We start from the raw sequence: 16598 nt of genomic DNA on the forward strand, positions 1-16598 counted from the left end.
ATGTCGCTTCTTCCAGGACGCCTTCCCAGGCTGTCCAGGGACGGCGGTGGCCCCAGCGGTGCAGGTGCTTGGGTTTTGGTCTATTGCCTCTCAATCGGGTTGTCAGATTCAGAAGTGCAGAGTCCAATACCCGCAGCCTGCGGTCTCTGCGTTAAACCGCGACATTTCGGGGCTTGAATTCAATGACCTCCATACAAGTGTCCGCTAGCTCCGTCTTCTGTCCCGGCTCACGGCTAGTTCTGGCGGATCACCGGGCTGAGGGTTGCAGACTGGGACTATTTTGGGGGGTGTGGCCGGGTCCTGGAGATGCTGAGCGCAGAGAACGCCCCAGGGAACATGCCCCTCACAAACAGGGACGAAACCCTCCGCTCCGCCCCGCCCCTGCCCCTCACAAATATGGCATCTCGCAGATTCTTATTGGTTCCGGAGGACTCCCTGGGCGGCGCTGATTGGCAGAGGGCAGGGGCGAGGCAAGACGGGGCGAGGCGGGGCGAGGCGTCTCCGGGCCTGGCCTAGCGAGTGGTAACGGGCGCTAGGACTATGTCGCAGGCACGCTGCCACCTGCGCGCCGCTCTCTTCCTGGCAGCAGTTTCTCCGCGCGGTGCAACGACCGGGGTCACGGCGTGGCGAGGGTTGAGCGCGTGGCCCGCGCCGCAGGAGCCGGGCATGGAGTATCAGGTATCCGGCGGGCAGACTGGCGGTCGTGCGAGGACACGTGAGCCGGGCCTGAGCCACACGGCGTCCGGACTCCGCGGCCTGAGGCTGGGGTGGACCGGGAGCCTGGCAGTGGGGGACCTGGGGGCGGGGACATCCTAGAGCCCGGGGGTGGGGACAGGGACCAGGAAGTTGGGCCTGGGCCGCCGGTTCTGGGAATTCTGAGGCTGAAGTGTCGTCTCGCCTTAGTGGGAAGGGGCGCCCAGTGATAGGCGGTCCAGAGTCCCAATTAGCGGTTGGCGCGTGGGGGGTAGGAGGGGAAAGAGTTTCAGGAGTTCAGACTTGAGAGATTCAAGAGTTGGTATCGGGTTGGAGTCTCCAGGATTCAGGAGATAGAGATCCAAGTGTCTGGGATTGGTGAGCAGGCAGGAATCAGGGATATTGGTAGGGTTAAGAATCTGGAAAACAGAAAATTTCCACCTGGCTGTGTTGTAGGGGCCGGTTTCCATAGACCACACCTTTTGCCTGCCAGGCAGATGACACAGTTTAATGGGTCATCTGTTGAGGCCCTAAGGGGAAATAAATAGCATCTCCACTCTGACTCGCAGTGTAGACTGTCCTGTGGCTGCAGCTACCCCCCTTCCCGGCTGGGTGACCCCGGTTATACCCGTCTTCCTTGGAGCTTCCTCCTTTCCCCCATGTGGATGCTTCAAGCAGCTCTTCTTTGGGTCAGAAAGTGGAACCCCATCCTCAGGGTTGGGCATGGAGGCCTCCAGGGATTCCTAGTTCGAATTCCTCCAGTTCTAAGACCCCAGCCTTCTGTGGTTCTGCTCCTGCAACCCCCACCCCCAATTTAGGGCCCAGTATAGCTGTGGATGTCATTGGAAGGAAGAGGGCAAAGGCCCCGGTGTTGGAGGGGGGCGTAAGACTGGGAAGCCCAAACTGGGAACAGGAAGCAAGGCTTCTCCCGTTAAGTTTTGTAACCTGCTTTACCTGACACTCCTGGGTGGGGCCGAACTGCCCCAGGCTCCCATCTCTGCCAGAGCTGGAAAGATGCCACTTCTGTCTCACCAGTGCCTAACCTCTAGGCTGGGGCCACAGGGCTGGCATTGGTAGGCATGGTGCCCTGGCTTGGCCACGGATGCCCTGGGGTCCCTCTGTTTCTGTGGAGTGCTGGTGAGTCTTAACCTGCTACCCGGGGACCGTGGTTGCCAGGATGCTGTGCGCACACTGAACACCCTGCAGACCAATGCTGGCTACCTGGAGCAGGTGAAGCGCCAGCGGGGTGACCCTCAGACACAGCTGGAAGCGATGAAGCTGTATTTGGCCCGGAGTGGGCTGCAGGTAAGGTGGGCGAGGCCTGGGACCGCCCCCACCCCACCCCCACCCCACCTCTGAGTCTGTGGCTGAGGCAGTTGTCTGTATGTCTCAGGTGGAAGACTTGGACCAGCTGAACATCATTCACGTCACTGGGACCAAGGGGAAGGTGAGGGACAGGACTCAGGGGTAGGCTATCCACCTGATGGGGTGGGAGGGTGGGGCCCGCTCACATGGCACCTTTTCTTTCTAGGGTTCCACTTGTGCCTTCACCGAACGTATTCTCCGCAGCTATGGCCTGAAGACAGGATTCTTTAGGTACTGAGGTGTGCAGGAATGTGGGATCTCTTAGCTCTCTGGGGGGGGGGGGGGCGGTGTGTGGAANGGGGGTGTGTGGAACCAACTAGCAGAGGCTTAGCCGCCTGTCTCTCTGCCCAATGTTGATTCCCCAATGTTCAATAACCATTCCATTAGCTTTTACCGTATTGCCCAAAGTTTGTGGCAGTCCTTAATTTTTGTCATGAAACAGATTCGGGAGGGGGTGGGCAGCAACTTGAATGTGTAAACGAAGTCCATAGCTAGAGTCATCAGATAGCTTTTTACAAACTTAAATTCCATGTACAGGTTTTATTTTATTTTATTTTTTATTTTTTTTAAAGATTTTATTTACTTATGTGACAGACAGCCAGCGAGAGAGGGAACACAAGCAGGGGGAGTGGGAGAGGAAGAAGCAGGCTCCCAGCGGAGGAGCCCGATGTGGGACTCCATCCCGGAACGCCAGGATCACGCCCTGAGCTGCAGGCAGATGCTTTAACGACTGTGCTACCCAGGCACCCCATATTTTATTTTATTTTTAATTTAAAAAAATTTTTAAGTCCCCTCTATACCCAACTCGGGGCTTGAACTCACAACCCCATGATCAAGCGTTGCACGCTCTACCGACTGAACCAGCCAGACGCCCCCACCTACAGCTGTAAAATCACAGAGGAATATTTATCAATTTGGATGTCTTTGCAGTAAGGAGCAGAAAATCTGGCTTGTTAGGGCTTAAGTGATGAGGTGGCTTATGATGTCCACGTGTCGGGGCCTCCCTTCCGCCCTGCTGGCCCCAGCTGCCGCTTAGCCTCCTTGTGCTTGCCCTCAGGCACCCAAACTCACACCAGACGATGGGGTGTGGACCAGACGTGGGGCCCTCCCCGCTGCACTGCACGTACCTCTCCTTAGCTGGTCACCAGGAAAGCAATGGGATTACGGTGGCGGTGAAGTGCCCAGGATCTGGTCCTTGTGGCGGAAGGACTTAGGATTTTTGCTTCCTTTTATCTTACCAGTTCCATCAAGTGATTTCTGTCACCGTTGGAAATCAGCTGACTGATGCCATTTCAGGCCATATTTTCTCTCCACAGTTCTTTGTTCAAAAGAAAGAAATGTAGGGAAGGACTTCTAATACGAGAAGGGCTTGGAGGATTCAATTATAAGCTGACAGATGATCGTGCTTCTAAAATAATTTTTGGGGTGGACGACCCGGCTGGCTCATTGGCGGGAGCGTGCGACTCTCGATCTCTGTGGTTGTGAATTCGAGCCCCACATTGGGTCTGAAGGTTACTTTAAAAAATAATGAAACTTTAAAAATTTTTTTGTATTTTTTGGGGTAAAAACCCAGCCTTTGACTTCGGCCCCTGTAGCCTCGTGGGCCGGCCTGGGGCTGCATCTTGAGCGCACAGATAGGCCTTGCCCTCCAGGGCAGGAAGACAGACGGTGTGGGGGCAGATGTTGGCAGAGTGACTGCCGCGCGCGTGCGCGTGTGCGTGTGAGATGTGTAAAACCCTGGGGCCTGTTGGAGCCCAGAGCACATTCCTGATCAGCCTGTTTGGGTGGGGGGGAGGGGGCCAACTCAGACAAGACGTGTGGAGTGAGCCAGGTGAGGGGGGGCAGGCCGAAGGAACTCCAGATAGGCGGGAGGGGCTGGGCCGCAGGGAGCTGTCGCAATGTGGGAGAGGTGAAGCCCACGCCAGTGGCATCAGCGCCCCCAGGGGCCAGGAGGCTGGGTGAGGAGCTGGGACGCTGGAGGCCAGAGGGATGTCACGGAAGGATTGTCAGCAGGGCGGTGACACGGTCAGATCTGGGTTTCTGAAGACAGGTGTGGGGGGCTCGGGAAGGGAGTCCCGATGACCACAGGTCTCCCGGCAGCTCTCCCCACCTGGTGCAGGTGCGGGAGCGGATCCGCATCAACGGGCAGCCCGTAAGCCCCGAGCTCTTCACCAAGCACTTCTGGCGCCTCTACCACCGGCTGGAGGAGACCAAGGTGCGCGTGCAGGAGGGCTGCGGGCGGGCAGGGGAGGGGGCGCTGGAGAGACCCAGAGGGGGCTGGGCGTCCCAGAGCCCCATCTCCCCAGAGCAGAGGCGGTGAGGCCTTGGGCTCTGACGTGTTCCCGTCCACAGGACAGCAGCAGCTGCGTCTCCATGCCCGCATACTTCCGCTTCCTCACGCTCATGGCCTTCCACATCTTCCTCCAAGAGAAGGTACGTGCCGAGGTCCTGTGTCCAAGGCCTTGGGGAGAGGAATCTCAGCCGGCTGGGTGTGCAGGGCCCCTGATGTGCCCCCTGGTCCTCTGCAGGTGGACCTGGCGGTGGTAGAAGTGGGCATTGGTGGCGCTTACGACTGCACCAACATCATCAGGTGAGGCCTGCTGCTTGGGGAGAAGGACGGTGGCCACGAGCCCAGGGCATCGCCGTCAGGGCCCTTCTGTCTCCTGCAGGAAGCCTGTGGTGTGTGGCATCTCCTCTCTCGGCATCGACCACACCAGCCTTCTGGGGGACACAGTGGAAGAGATCGCGTGGCAGAAAGGGGGCATCTTCAAGGTACCAGGCAGCCCTGGGGAGAGGAGGCGTGTGGACGGCCTGGGCCTGGGAAGTGGGGCTGGGGCAGGGCCCTCTGGACCCTGACTCAGGACAGGGTCGTGGGCGTCAGTAGCGTCTGGGTTCTTGTCTCAGCTCTGTGTGCGACTGGAGCAAGAGCCCCCTGCCCTCCCCTCTGGGGGGAAGCGAAGTGAGCTGCCCAGACCCAGGCATGGGCTGTAGCTGCAGCCATCTCCCTCCCGTCCTCTCCTTCGCAGTGTGGCGTCCCTGCTTTCACGGTGCTCCAGCCCGACGGTCCCCTGGCAGTGCTGCGGGACCGTGCCCAGCACATCTCCGTGAGTCTGGAAGCCCTGCGGAGGGGGTAGCCGCTGACTGGCAGGGCACATCAGCCTTATGGGCCTCAGCATGCCCGTCTGTGCAGTGAGGGGCAACTGCTCGACCAGCTGGAGCACATTTTGGTTCTCCGAGCAGGGTTTGGTGGGTTCTGGTTGATGTGGAAAGATGGAAGGACCCACAGTGTCAGGGACGGCTCCCCTGAGCCGCCGCTGCCCGTCTCCTTGGCAGTGTCCTCTCTACCTGTGCCCGCCACTGGAAGCCCTGGAGGAAGGGGGGCCGCCGCTGACCCTGGGCCTGGAGGGAGAGCACCAGCGGTCCAACGCCGCCTTGGCCTTGCAGCTGGCTCGCTGCTGGCTGCAGCAAAAGGGCCACCAGGGTAAGTGGGCAGGCGTGTGGGGCGGGGGCCCTGGAGCCTGCCTCTGAAGGTCCTGTGCACGCCCAGTCCACACAGCAGCCCCTCCCTCCTCAGGCCTCGGGGAGCTGAAGGTGTCTCGGCCCAGCGTCTTGCGGCAGATGCCCCTGGCACCCGTGTTCCAGCCCACGTCCCACATGCGGCATGGTGAGCTGGATATGCCTGCCCGGCCAGGCCCCCTCAGATGTTTCTTTGAGTTTCCTGTTTGAGAGGTGGGGGCGGTTTGAGATGGTGCCCAGGACAAAGGCCTCTGAAGTCAGTAAGCTTCCCTGGTTCATGGACTCTGAGCCTCAGTTTTCCCACCTGCCAGATGAGGTGATGACAGGACCCACTGTCACTAAGGGGCTGAGGCCAGGGCCTGGTGGCTTTGGGATACAGTGCCCAGTCAGTGGTTGCTGCTACTGGCGTTCTTGTCATCATCGTAAGCCCGTGAGGTCTGGAGAGAATAGGAGATTGTCAGGCTTCTTGCTTCCCCTATCCCCAAAGCTTTCAGCACATAGTAGGTGCTCAGAGCAGCTAAACCCCTTTCGCCAATGATTCCAGTGTGCCCACCGTGCCAGGCCCACTGTCAGGGCCCTGACGGGAGCCAGGCAGATTTCAGATCACATCCCGGCATGCTTGGCTCTGTGACCTAATCTCTCTGGGCTAAGGACTGTCCGCCTACTTGTAATATGGGACTAATAGATGATAGTCCCCTCCCAGGGCTGCCGGGAAGATCCCATCATTGGAGGCAGCCCAAGAGCTGATCCCAGTGACTGGTGCCTAAGAGTAAGAGGGGGGCTTGGCTCATTAGCTGAGAGGGAGAGCGACGGCAGGGCCCTGGGAGTATAGGGGTGTGGGGTGTGTGTGTGTGTGTGTGTGTGTGTGTGTTTGAGTCGAGGACTAGGGTGTGTGTGTGAGTGTGAGTTGAGGACTAGGGTGGGAGCTGGCCACCTTGCCCCCCTGCAGGGCTTCGGGACACAGAGTGGCTGGGCCGGACGCAGGTGCTGCGGCGCGGGCCCCTCACCTGGTACCTGGACGGCGCGCATACCGCCAGCAGCGTTCAGGCCTGCGTGCGTTGGTTCCGCCAGGCGCTGCACCGCAGCCACAGGCCGAGCCAGTGAGCTTCCGGGGTGGGGCTTCGTGGGGCCTGTCTGGGGAAAGGGGGGGTGCGAAGGAGAACAGGGTCAGGGTCAGGACTGGGCCAGGAGAGGGGGGTGGGGCCTCGGGGATAGAGGGGCCAGACGCTGGGGGGCGCTGCTGGGGCTGGACCAGGTGGCAGGAGGGGAAGTTTCTGGAAGAAAGATGGGTACCCCTCTCTGACCATCCATCCCATCCCCCCATCCCCCCATCCCCGCCCCTCTCCCAGCGGCCCTGAGGTGCGCGTCTTGCTCTTCAATGCCACTGGGGACCGGGATCCCGCGGCCCTGCTGAAGCTGCTGCAGGTGAGGGGCCAGCTGGGGGTGGGGGACAGGCCAACCAGCCCTGGTTCTGGCCGTGGGATCCCCAGAGGTGCCTTCATCCCTGGGCCTCTGTTTCTCCAACTCTAAGGTGGAGCTCCCCTGAACGGTCCTGAGGATTAAACGTAAAGGCCCCGGGCTGGTCGGGAGGTCTAGGTCACTGCCCTCGTCCTGCGGGGTCAGGCTGAAGCCCAGAGTTAAAGGCAGGACCAGGTAGTGGCGTAAGGTACAGACTCTGGACTCGCTTGGCATAAGCTCCGTCAGCCACTAGCATATGACTCTAGACGAGAGATGGCATTTCAGAGATGGTTCAAGGAGTTTCTGAGCTACAGAGCGTGTAGGGGCCCCTCTCTGCTCAGGGAAGTCGAGGTGCCCTAGGCAGTCAGGGCCGAAGTGGTTCCTAGGGATCATTTCCTAGTTCACAGACCAGGAGGCTGACTGTTCATCTCTCTCATTGTGCAGGCAAAGCCCTTCCCCATCCTGGATTTGGGGCCTGCTCCGTAGCTGGGTGATCTTTTTTTTTTTTTTTTAAAGATTTTATTTATTTATTTGACAGAGATAGACAGCCAGTGAGAGAGGGAACACAAGCGGGGAGTGGGAGAGGAAGAAGCAGGCTCATAGCGGAAGAGCCTGACGTGGGGCTCGATCCCATAACGCCGGGATCACGCCCTGAGCCGAAGGCAGACGCTTAACCGCTGTGCCACCCAGGCGCCCCTGTAGCTGGGTGATCTTAAGCAAGTCACCCCTCCCCAGCCAGTCTCAATGTCCCCATTTGTACAGTGGGCCGTGCTGCCCGGGCCACGGGCCTGCAGGGTACACTGAGGCAGACGGGCTGCTGCGGTGCTCTGGCTGGGTTTATACAGCATCACTCGAGTTCAGCTGAGTGGGGGCATCTCCCGAGATGGGGATGGGGGTGCTGTGTGCCAGTCAGGGTGGTGGGGCACCCTCTCGGGCCTCTGACCCCAAGTCTTTCCTCTTGGCCTCCTAGCCCTGTCAGTTTGACTATGCTGTCTTCTGCCCTAACCTGACAGACGTGTCGTCTGCTGGCAGCGCAGGTAAGATGTGACAGGCCTGGGCTCTGGGCGTGCGCGNGGGGGGTGGGGTGGGGGGGGGCGGAAGGCCCTTCAGTGGTCTGCTCTGATGGTGACAGTGGGGGCTTCTGAACGGGAGGTCCAGGGTAGGAGCCAGATTCGTGTTACTGTATGGACAAATACTCTCTGGTACGTTTCGGATATTGTGACCACAATATCAAAACAGAATTCCTGGGGCGGGGGCGGGGGACGGTTTTCAAGCTGCGGGCTGCAACCCACCATTGGTTTTACCATCCATTTAGTGGGTAGAAACCAGCACTTTTCAAATGAAGTAGAAAATACGTGTGCCTTGTGCTAAGGGGAGGTACTGTTCTAGGACGATCCTGTCCCAGACATCTTGTCTACACCTGTGCGAGTACTGAGTTGCCATCGTAAAGTGTATTTACTGTGGGTCACCTTCAAAAAAATTTGAAATAGTGTAAAACACATGCAGATCCCCGGGCCCCGCAGCAGACTGTCGGGAGGTGTCCAGGAATCCGCATTTGTACTTAGCCCGCCCGTGCGCTGGATCCTGCTTTCTAGGTGAAGGCAACGGGGCTGGTGGGGGGAGGGGTCCGGTGCGCAACAGCTCCGGCTTTGCAGCTAAGCTGCCTGGGCCTGCGTCCCGCCGGCCCCGGGATGGGGGCGAGTCACCATCTGTGTCTCCGTTTCCTCCCAACACGGCCCACTCCGAGGCCCTTCTGGTGCTCCCAGCGTGCCTGCCCCACCCCCCGCCCGTTCCTGTGGCTGACGCGCCCTTCCTTGTGCCCCGCAGACCAGCAGAACTTCATGGTGACCCTGGACCAGGTGCTGCTCCGCTGCCTTGCGCACCAGCGGCACTGGAGCCACCTGGCTGAGGAGCAGGCCAGCCCGGACCCCTGGAGCCCCGCCAGCCCGGAGCCTGGTGAGCCCACATCCTTGCTGCTGGCTTCCCGCCCACCCCGCACCCACAGCACCAGCTCCCTCGTCTTCAGCTGCATCTCCCATGCCCTGCAGTGGATCAGCCAAGGCCGGGACCCCGTCTTTCAGCCACCCAATCCCCCTCAGGGCCTCCTTGCCCACCCGGTGGCAGGCAGCGGGGCCGGCGTGCTCCAGGAGGCCGCCGCCATCCACGTACTGGTCACGGGCAGCTTGCACCTGGTGGGCGGCGTCCTGAAGCTGCTGGAGCCTGCCCTGTCCCAGTAGCCCAGGTGGTGGGGTTGGAAGTGGGGGTCTCCCACGCCTGCCCTGCATCTCTCCATGAACTCCTGTTAGGTGCCTTTTGTTGTCTGCTTTTCTGATTTCGTCCAGACTGGCCCAGGTTCCGGGCAGCAAGATCGAGGGCTAGAGGGGGAGGCTAAGATGGGACATCCTCTGTCTGAGCCTAGGGTGCCTTTGGCCTCTCCTTCCTCCCGACAGCCAGCCAGGGGGCTTCCTGGTTCTCCCGCTGTCGTAGTAGGCCAGACTATGCAGCCCACCTCCCTTGCCACCCTGCCTGCCTCCTGGCTCAGGCCCAGCTTACTGTGTGAGCTGCCTGGCCAGGCCTAGGGTCCTGCTGGGTGCTGGTTGATAGATTACCTCTTAGTGGCCTTCTGTGGATGAAAGGACTCCTGCCTGGGACCCACTAGAGACGAGGATGGCTGGAGTCAATTAAAGCCTTTAACTGTTTTTTTAAAAAAGAAATGGCAAAATGTTTAAGCGTCTTAATCTCTAGCTTCCTAAAGCACACAATAGAGGCCTGAGGGCTGCCGCTGATGCAGGAACCGGAGCGGGTAGGAGCCCAGGCTGTCGGGCGGGTCTGAAGCGAGAACACTGGACTCCTGTCCGTTGGCCACAGGCCAGGTATGGATTTGCCGACCTCCCACGGAGACCTCGTGACAGGTGAGGGAACTGGCTGGTTTGAAGCAGCCACGGAACCTGCCCACAGTCAGAGAGCCAATCAATCAATCAATCAATCAAGTGGCAGGTTCAGGGTTTGACCCCAGAGCGGTCACCTCCCCACCCATTTTAGGCTTCCCAGCCCAGCCCAGCACTGATTTCATGGTCTAATTTATTGGTGGTGAGTATATAGGGGTGGGTCCAGGCCAGACGGGCCACTTCCCGTTGGATGCCTGCCTCGGGGGTCTCCATGTGACAGTTGCGGGGAGGAGTTAGGCTCCCCTGTTCCCAGGCTGGGCACCCCTAGGCTTCTGTTTCCCTTGTCAGCGTAGGTCCAGTCCAGGTGTGGAGGCCGCTGGGAGCAGGTCCGGGTGGCTCTGGGCTGGCCCTCTTCTGTTTCCGTGGAGGAGGCCTGGGTGGGCTGGTGAGTCTGCTCTGAGTTCTCTCCTCCCACCCAGCCCAGGTCACCAGGTGCTGGATCCAGGAGAAAATGACAGGGACTCGGTTTCTACAACAGCGTGGACTTATAGGGCAGTGGTCTCTCGCTCCACGGTCCTGGGCAGCCACAGTCCAGGCCCACTGGGTTTGAAGGTTCTGTGGGATGGGGCGGGGGGACCCCAAGGTGTTCCACGCTGGTGCCCCCGCTGGCAGCAGGCCTCGGAGAGGGAGGCAGGAGGGGTGGGCGCAGAGGGCAGGGTCCATCCTTGGTCGAGTGGAGGGATTGGGGTCCCGGGACAAGTTCATGGCCAGTGGCTCCCAGCTCGCGGCTGCTCAGTCTCTCCTGCTGGGCGAGGGCTGGCTGGGGGGCCCCCAGGTCTCCGGGCCGGGTGCTACGCCATGCTGCTGGTGGAGCAGGGGGTGCTCTGGGTGCTCCCGATGCTGTGGTTGGTGCTACTGCTCTCCGAGGAGGCCGGGGCAGCCACCGCCACCACGGGCTCCCGCTTGCCGGGGGGACCTGGGGGCAGGGGCGGAGGTCAGGGCCCCGGCCAGGGCTCCCCACTCCCCCAGAGGCTCCCCCGGGCTCCCCCAGGTGATGGTGGCAGAGGGGTCCTGAGCACTCATGGAGGGGGCCTGGGATACTCACGCGTGTGCGAGTAGATGTACCAGAGTGCGGCGGTGAGCAGGGCCCCAATGAGGAAGGCGCCGAAGGTGATGCCCAGCACGGCGGGCAGGACGAGGCCTTTGTCTGTGCACGCAAGGGCGGGATGGCTGCAGTCAGTGCTGCGGCCCCCACCCTAGCCCCCTACCGTGTTGGGCTGGCCAGGAGCACAGGGTTGGGCGTCAGTCCCAGTTCGGCCCCCGACCCTGACTTCTCTGGACCTCAGTCTTCTCATCTAGCAGATGGGTTCATCACACCCGTGCCTGGCACTGAGCCATGGCTGTTCTGACCATCCACCCAGAAGGCCCAGCCAGGCCTTTGGGCCGTGCCTCTGCCTTCCAAGGCTGATGGAGGTGCAGTTTTAGGGAGAATGGATGGTATAATCCGAGCAGAGTGAGTGGGGCCTGGGAGTGCAGAGCCTGCCCCACCCCATGTGACCTTGGGTCAATCCCCGCCCCCCTCAGAGCCCTGTACTATGGTAGGAACGGGCCAAGTGCTTCTGAGGGCTCTTCACTCTGCTCTTGGGTTTTCCCAAGCCTCATTCCGTCTACACTCCTGACTCCTGGGTGAGTATGGGCCTTCCCTTGGAACGGAGTTCCCACCGACGCAGTGGGGTGATTAGCCCTGCTCTCTTGGTCATGGGTCAGGGTCAGGGCCCCATCCTAACCCAGGTAGGGTGGCAAGGAAGCAGGTGCCCCCCCCCCGACTTCTGCCCCCAGTGTCAGTGACTTTCCGGCCTGTTGGGGGCCCCGGGTTGAAGGGGCATTCTCCACACTGGGGGCCTTAAGGGGGTGAGGCCAGCCCTGCTCTAACGTGCCTTCTGCCTCATTTGATTCCAGGATCCCCACCCCCACCCCAAGCAAGGTCAGCTAGCAACCATGGGGATTAGGAAAACCTAAATGCCTGGGATCCGGTCCATGGGGTAGTCAGGAGCAAAGGCTTTCTAGCTAGACGATGCAACACGGATCCTATGCTAGGCTGCTGGGGGCCCTTGTGCCCCTCTTCCCAGGGATGCTCTCTCTCGGGTCCTCCCTGCATGTGTCTGTGCTGCAGCCCTCTGGGCCATCCATCAGGTTCCATGCTGGCCTCAGCCGCTGGAACCCTAGAGAGACTCACCGGGCAGGCCAGGGCTGACGATGTTCAGACGCAGGGAGATAGTCCTGTGGACATCCTGGGGGAGGAGAAGAGAGTGGTGGATAGCAGAGCCTGCAGGCGGCAGCTACCGGGCTTATTCCCTCGCTCTGTACCCTGGCCTGTCCCAACCCACCCTGGCACCTTGGCTTTGGATCCCATCCCACCACTTTCTAGCTGTGAGCCTTAGAGCAAGTCGTGCTGAGGGAGGGGTTTGGGTGGACAACCCTTGGCTGCTACCAGGATGTTCCCTGGGAGACTCCCGAATCCCATGAGGATTGTGGGGCGCTCTGCACTGCATCTGTGACCCTTGTGAACACCTGGGAGAGATAAGCCAGGTTAGCCCCCTGAAGGTGGAAGGGGCAGGCCTACTCAGGAGTGGCCCCAAAGGCTTGCCTAGCTTCATACAACCAGAAAAGTTTCTAATCCTGGAGACCCTTCTGTGTGCCAAGACCTGGGGATATGTGTGTCCAGGGCTGTGTGCCTGAGGACAGGGATTCCCCACTGGATGGGGAAGCAGAAAATCAGAATTTTGTGTCCTTTATTTTAACCCTCTTTGCTGAGATCTCCTGTTTAATGACATTGGTGACTGTATTACTGGGAAAGTGCACGGATTCCTGGGTGGATGGATGACTGGTTGGGATGGTAGGAGGCTGGCTGGCTGACTGGGATGGTGGAAGGACTATGGATGAATGACTGGGTGGGATGGTAAGAAGTATCAACTAATGAATGGATGACTGGGTTGGGTGGATGACTGGTTGGGATGGTAGGAGGCTGGCTGGCTGACTGGGATGGTGGAAGGACTATGGATGAATGACTGGGTGGGATGGTAAGAAGTATCAACTAATGAATGGATGACTGGGTGGGAAAGAGGGACCAATGGAGGACTGGGTGGGATGGTAGAAGGCAGGATGGAAGGAAGGATGGATGGAAGGGGGGATGGAAGGGGGGAAGGAAGAAAGGCATGAAGGTTGGAAGGATGAATGAATGGAAGGAAGAAAGGATGGAGGGGTGGGTGGAAGGAAGAATGGAAGGACACACAGATGGAAGATGGATGGAAGAAATGCATGAAGGATGGAAGAAAAGGAAGGTTGGATAGATGGATACAAAGGATGAATGGATGGTGGAATGATGAGTGGATGGATGGTTGGTGGATGGACGGTGGACAGTGGAANAGAAATGCATGAAGGATGGAAGAAAAGGAAGGTTGGATAGATGGATACAAAGGATGAATGGATGGTGGAATGATGAGTGGATGGATGGTTGGTGGATGGACGGTGGACAGATGAATGGATTGAAGGACGGATGGATGGAAGAATAGATGGGTGGATGGATGGTGGAAGGGTAAGTGATTGGAAGGAAGGATGGATAGATAGTGGAAGGATGGGTCGATGGAAGAAATGCATGAAGGATGAAAGGATGGATGATGCAAAGGATGAATGGATGGTGGAATGATGAGTGGATGGAAGGGTGGATAGATGGGTGGTGGATGAATGGATGGATGGCGGACAGATGAATGGGTGGAAGGACGGATGGATGGAAGGAAGAATAGATGGGTGGTTGGTGGATGGATAAGTGGTTGGGAGGAAGGATGGATAGATAGTGGAAGGATGGGTGGATGGAAGAAAAAGGAATGAAGGAGGGATGGGAGGATGGGTGGAAGCAAGGAAGCCTGGGTACTGGAAGGAAGGGTGGATGGATGTAGCTGCAAATCCTACTAATGTCCAGGGCACAGCAAAGCCACCAGCAGGCTGTCGGGTGGCAGAAGGAGTAGCCTTGGTAACCAGAAGCCGCACACCAGCTGGTCCCACATCAGGGGCTGTCACTTCCCTTCCTGGAAACCCGAGACCCGAAGCCACCCTTGAAGCTGGGGCCCCACTCACCGGGGACAGGCTCCGCGAACGCAGGGCTACGGTGCAGCTGAGGGTGCCGGGCGTGGGCGTGGGCACCATGTAGCCACGGAGGAGGAAGCTGAAGCGCACGTCACCAGCGGGGCCTGGGGACAGCAGGCTCACACAGCTGCCCTTGGCAGTCTGGCTCTGGATGAGTTCCACAGTGTCCGCATCGGGCCCCAAATCCAGGTGGCAGCTGTCCAGCTGGAGCATGAGCTCCGGGATCGGTGGGGACATGCTCACCTACGAGGGTAGGTAAGAGTGACATGGTCAGTTACTCGACACCACCCTTGTGAAATAAGCTAGACTCATTCTGGGGCTCCCCCTGGCGGTGGAAGGACAGTCTTGGGTGCACCCAGAGCAAATGAGGAGGAGGGGACATTCCACCCAGTGTCTCTGGGCTGTCCCTCCCCTCTTTCCTCTGGGCTGGCTCCCTCTTTCCTCTGGGGGGTTCAGTGCACACCTTCCCTCTACTCATGGTGCCAAAGGCTCTGAGAACCCCAAGAGCGGGCAGGCCTGCGCGGTCCAGTCCAGTACCTGCACAAAGCCCTGCTGGCCCAGCTCGATGGTGTTGGAGGCCTGGAGGAAGTGTGGGCTGAGGAACAGGCCCAGCTGGAGGGAGAGGCTGTCCATGTTGATGCAGTGCACCTTCTTCTGTGGGAGACAGGGGGGCTTGGTCAGTCTGGGAGGTACCCAGCTAGGAAGGTAAGGGGGGGTGGGGGTGGGAGCACGAGCCAGGGTCCCGAGTTGCTGCCTGACCGCCCCCCTTTAAACAAAACAAACAAAGGTAATCTTTATCGAGACCTTGCTCTGCGCCAGGCCTGGGAGAATGCTTCCCCATGTGTCATATCAGTGACTGCTCAGAAGCGCCCCCATGGGGGAGATCCTTTCGTAGGCCCCCGTTTACAGATACGACCTTTGGGTCCAGAAAGCTTAATTGATTGGCACAAGGCCACACAGCCAGTACGTACTAGAACTTTCTGACTTGAGAGGCCGAGAATGTAACCCGAAACAGTGCTGCTCCCGTTGTACAGAAGGGAAGACTGAGGCACCCTGAAGCTAACATGGCCTGCCAGGATCGGGGCCTGAGTTTCCTAAGGCCTACTCCCCTCCCAGGCCAGGAAGGGGCGCCAGGACCCTGAACCAGATGGGTTAGCATGGTAACCCTCCATCTCACCCACTGCGGTGATGAGCTTGACAAGAGGTTGACGACCACCTGCAGGAAAAGAGCCAAGGAGCAGGTCAGAGCCAGAAAGTACCCCAGAGGGGATCCCACCCAACACACCCATTTTATGGATGGGGAGACTGAGGCTTAACCAAGGGCTAATAAGCTTGTCTTCCAACTGAGCACCACACCCCCTCTCCCAAAGGCCCCCCGGCCTGGAAGGTCAGGAGGCACCAGCTAAGCTGGCTGACACCTTTCCTGCCCGCCCTTGCTCTTACCTCATTCCTGACCACATTTTCTGTCACTTTCATGCCACAGTTGGAGTAGGCGCTGCGCAGGACCAGCTGGTCGTCTCTGTCCTCGGCCTGACAGCGGGGGTCCGAGAACGTCAGGCTTGTGATGGTGCACCTCAGAGTCTGGGCCAGGGTCGGAGTGGAGGGGCAGCGTCAGGACGTGTGGGGCTCTCTGCGGCCTGTCCCTCACACCCCAGCACCCAGGACTGACAGAGCTCAGGGCTCCCGAGTCACAGCCATTCCTCTCCTCCCTCTTCATTTGTGTTAGATCTTATCAGACCACACCAGTTAAGACTTAATGCTTTTCCTGAACTACGCTCACTGTTGTACTTAGCCTGGTCCTAAGAAATACCACCTGTGACATCATGAGCTTGATTTGCTGCTTTCCTCCTGATATATATAATTAGAATAAACGCAGATGTAATTAAAAACATTCATTTGATGGGGCGCCTGGGTGGCGCAGTCGTTAAGCGTCTGCCTTCGGCTCAGGGCTGATCCCAGCGTTCTGGCATCGAGCCCCACATCAGGCTCCTCTGCTATGGGCCTGCTTCTTCCTCTCCCACTCCCCCTGCTTGTGTTACCTCTCTCGCTGGCTGTCTCTCTGTCAAATAAATAAATAAATAAAATCTTTAAAAAAAAAAAACATTCATTTGAGTTCTACATATAATCATTGCCCACAGCCTCAGGGGCATGGAGATCCCACCAGCAGAATCCAGTCTCAGAACCCTAGACTCTGGGGCACCTGGGTGGCTCAGTTGGTTAGGTGTCTGCCTTTAGCTCAGGTCATGATCCTGGAGTCCTGGGATGGAACCCTGCATCGGGCTCCTTGCTCGGCGAAGAGTCAGCTTCTCTGTCTGCCCCTCACCCTGCTCTCTTGGTCTCTCTCTCAAATAAATAGAATAAAAAAAAAAAAAAAAAAAAGGAACCCTAGACTCTTAGACCCGGAGTTGGCAAAATTTTCCGGTCAGATGGTAAATCCGTTAGGTTTTGTGGGCTATTTGGTCTCTGTTGTTTGTTTTTTTTAAAGATTTTATTTATTTATTTATTCAACAGAGATAGAGACAGCCAGAGAGAGAG

At 58.7% G+C, this 16598-nt stretch overlaps 2 protein-coding genes across 8 annotated transcripts in view; one reads left to right on the plus strand and one right to left on the minus strand.

Annotated features, from left to right (window-relative positions):
* The first annotated feature begins 253 nt into the window (after positions 1-253).
* FPGS (folylpolyglutamate synthase) lies at positions 254-15687 on the plus strand. Of its 3 annotated transcripts, XR_004626590.1 has the most exons (17): positions 254-678; positions 1870-1998; positions 2087-2140; positions 2225-2289; positions 4159-4273; positions 4411-4491; positions 4587-4648; positions 4728-4830; positions 5085-5162; positions 5392-5539; positions 5633-5722; positions 6524-6674; positions 6924-6999; positions 8003-8069; positions 8860-8988; positions 15098-15304; positions 15547-15687. XR_004626590.1 is itself a non-coding variant. In XM_034664577.1 (16 exons), exons 1-16 carry the CDS (start codon positions 541-543, stop codon positions 9783-9785), a joined length of 1494 nt encoding a protein of 497 aa, XP_034520468.1. In that variant the 5' UTR covers positions 255-540; the 3' UTR covers positions 9786-12075. The 3 variants fall into 3 exon arrangements, 2 of the variants coding, with proteins under 2 accessions (XP_034520468.1, XP_002915221.2); XM_034664577.1 differs by lacking the exons at positions 15098-15304; positions 15547-15687 and adding an exon at positions 9778-12075 and having other exon boundaries at positions 255-678; XM_002915175.4 differs by lacking the exons at positions 15098-15304; positions 15547-15687 and having other exon boundaries at positions 256-678; positions 8860-12075.
* Positions 10097-16598, minus strand: part of ENG (endoglin) — a 31595-nt gene continuing 25093 nt past the window's right edge. For 2 of the 5 annotated variants that reach the window (XM_034664573.1, XM_034664574.1), the window contains exons 9-15: positions 15507-15644; positions 15229-15279; positions 14601-14714; positions 14055-14306; positions 12157-12211; positions 11026-11127; positions 10097-10896 (exon numbers count right to left, since the gene is read on the minus strand). In XM_034664573.1, the coding sequence (XP_034520464.1) occupies positions 10772-10896; positions 11026-11127; positions 12157-12211; positions 14055-14306; positions 14601-14714; positions 15229-15279; positions 15507-15644 (837 nt within the window). In that variant the 3' untranslated portion in view covers positions 10097-10771. Of the gene's footprint in view, positions 10897-11025; positions 11128-12156; positions 12212-14054; positions 14307-14600; positions 14718-15228; positions 15280-15506; positions 15645-16598 lie in introns of all 5 variants that reach the window. The other 3 variants (XM_002915176.4, XM_011219640.3, XM_034664575.1) reach the window with 2 other exon arrangements.

The sequence above is a fragment of the Ailuropoda melanoleuca genome, chromosome 7 (assembly GCF_002007445.2).
Source record: "Ailuropoda melanoleuca isolate Jingjing chromosome 7, ASM200744v2, whole genome shotgun sequence".
In the NCBI taxonomy this organism is placed as follows: Eukaryota; Metazoa; Chordata; class Mammalia; order Carnivora; family Ursidae; genus Ailuropoda; species Ailuropoda melanoleuca.

What these genes read in the sequence shown, in the direction of transcription:
- FPGS (XM_002915175.4), top strand. Translation starts at nt 541, where the DNA reads ATGTCGCAGGCACGCTGCCACCTGCGCGCCGCTCTCTTCCTGGCAGCA. An exon ending in TGGCCCGGAGTGGGCTGCAG is followed by an intron (nt 1,999 to 2,086) that starts GTAAGGTGGGCG and finishes TGTATGTCTCAG; the next exon opens with GTGGAAGACTTGGACCAGCT. An exon ending in CCCTGCTGAAGCTGCTGCAG is followed by an intron (nt 7,000 to 8,002) that starts GTGAGGGGCCAG and finishes TTGGCCTCCTAG; the next exon opens with CCCTGTCAGTTTGACTATGC.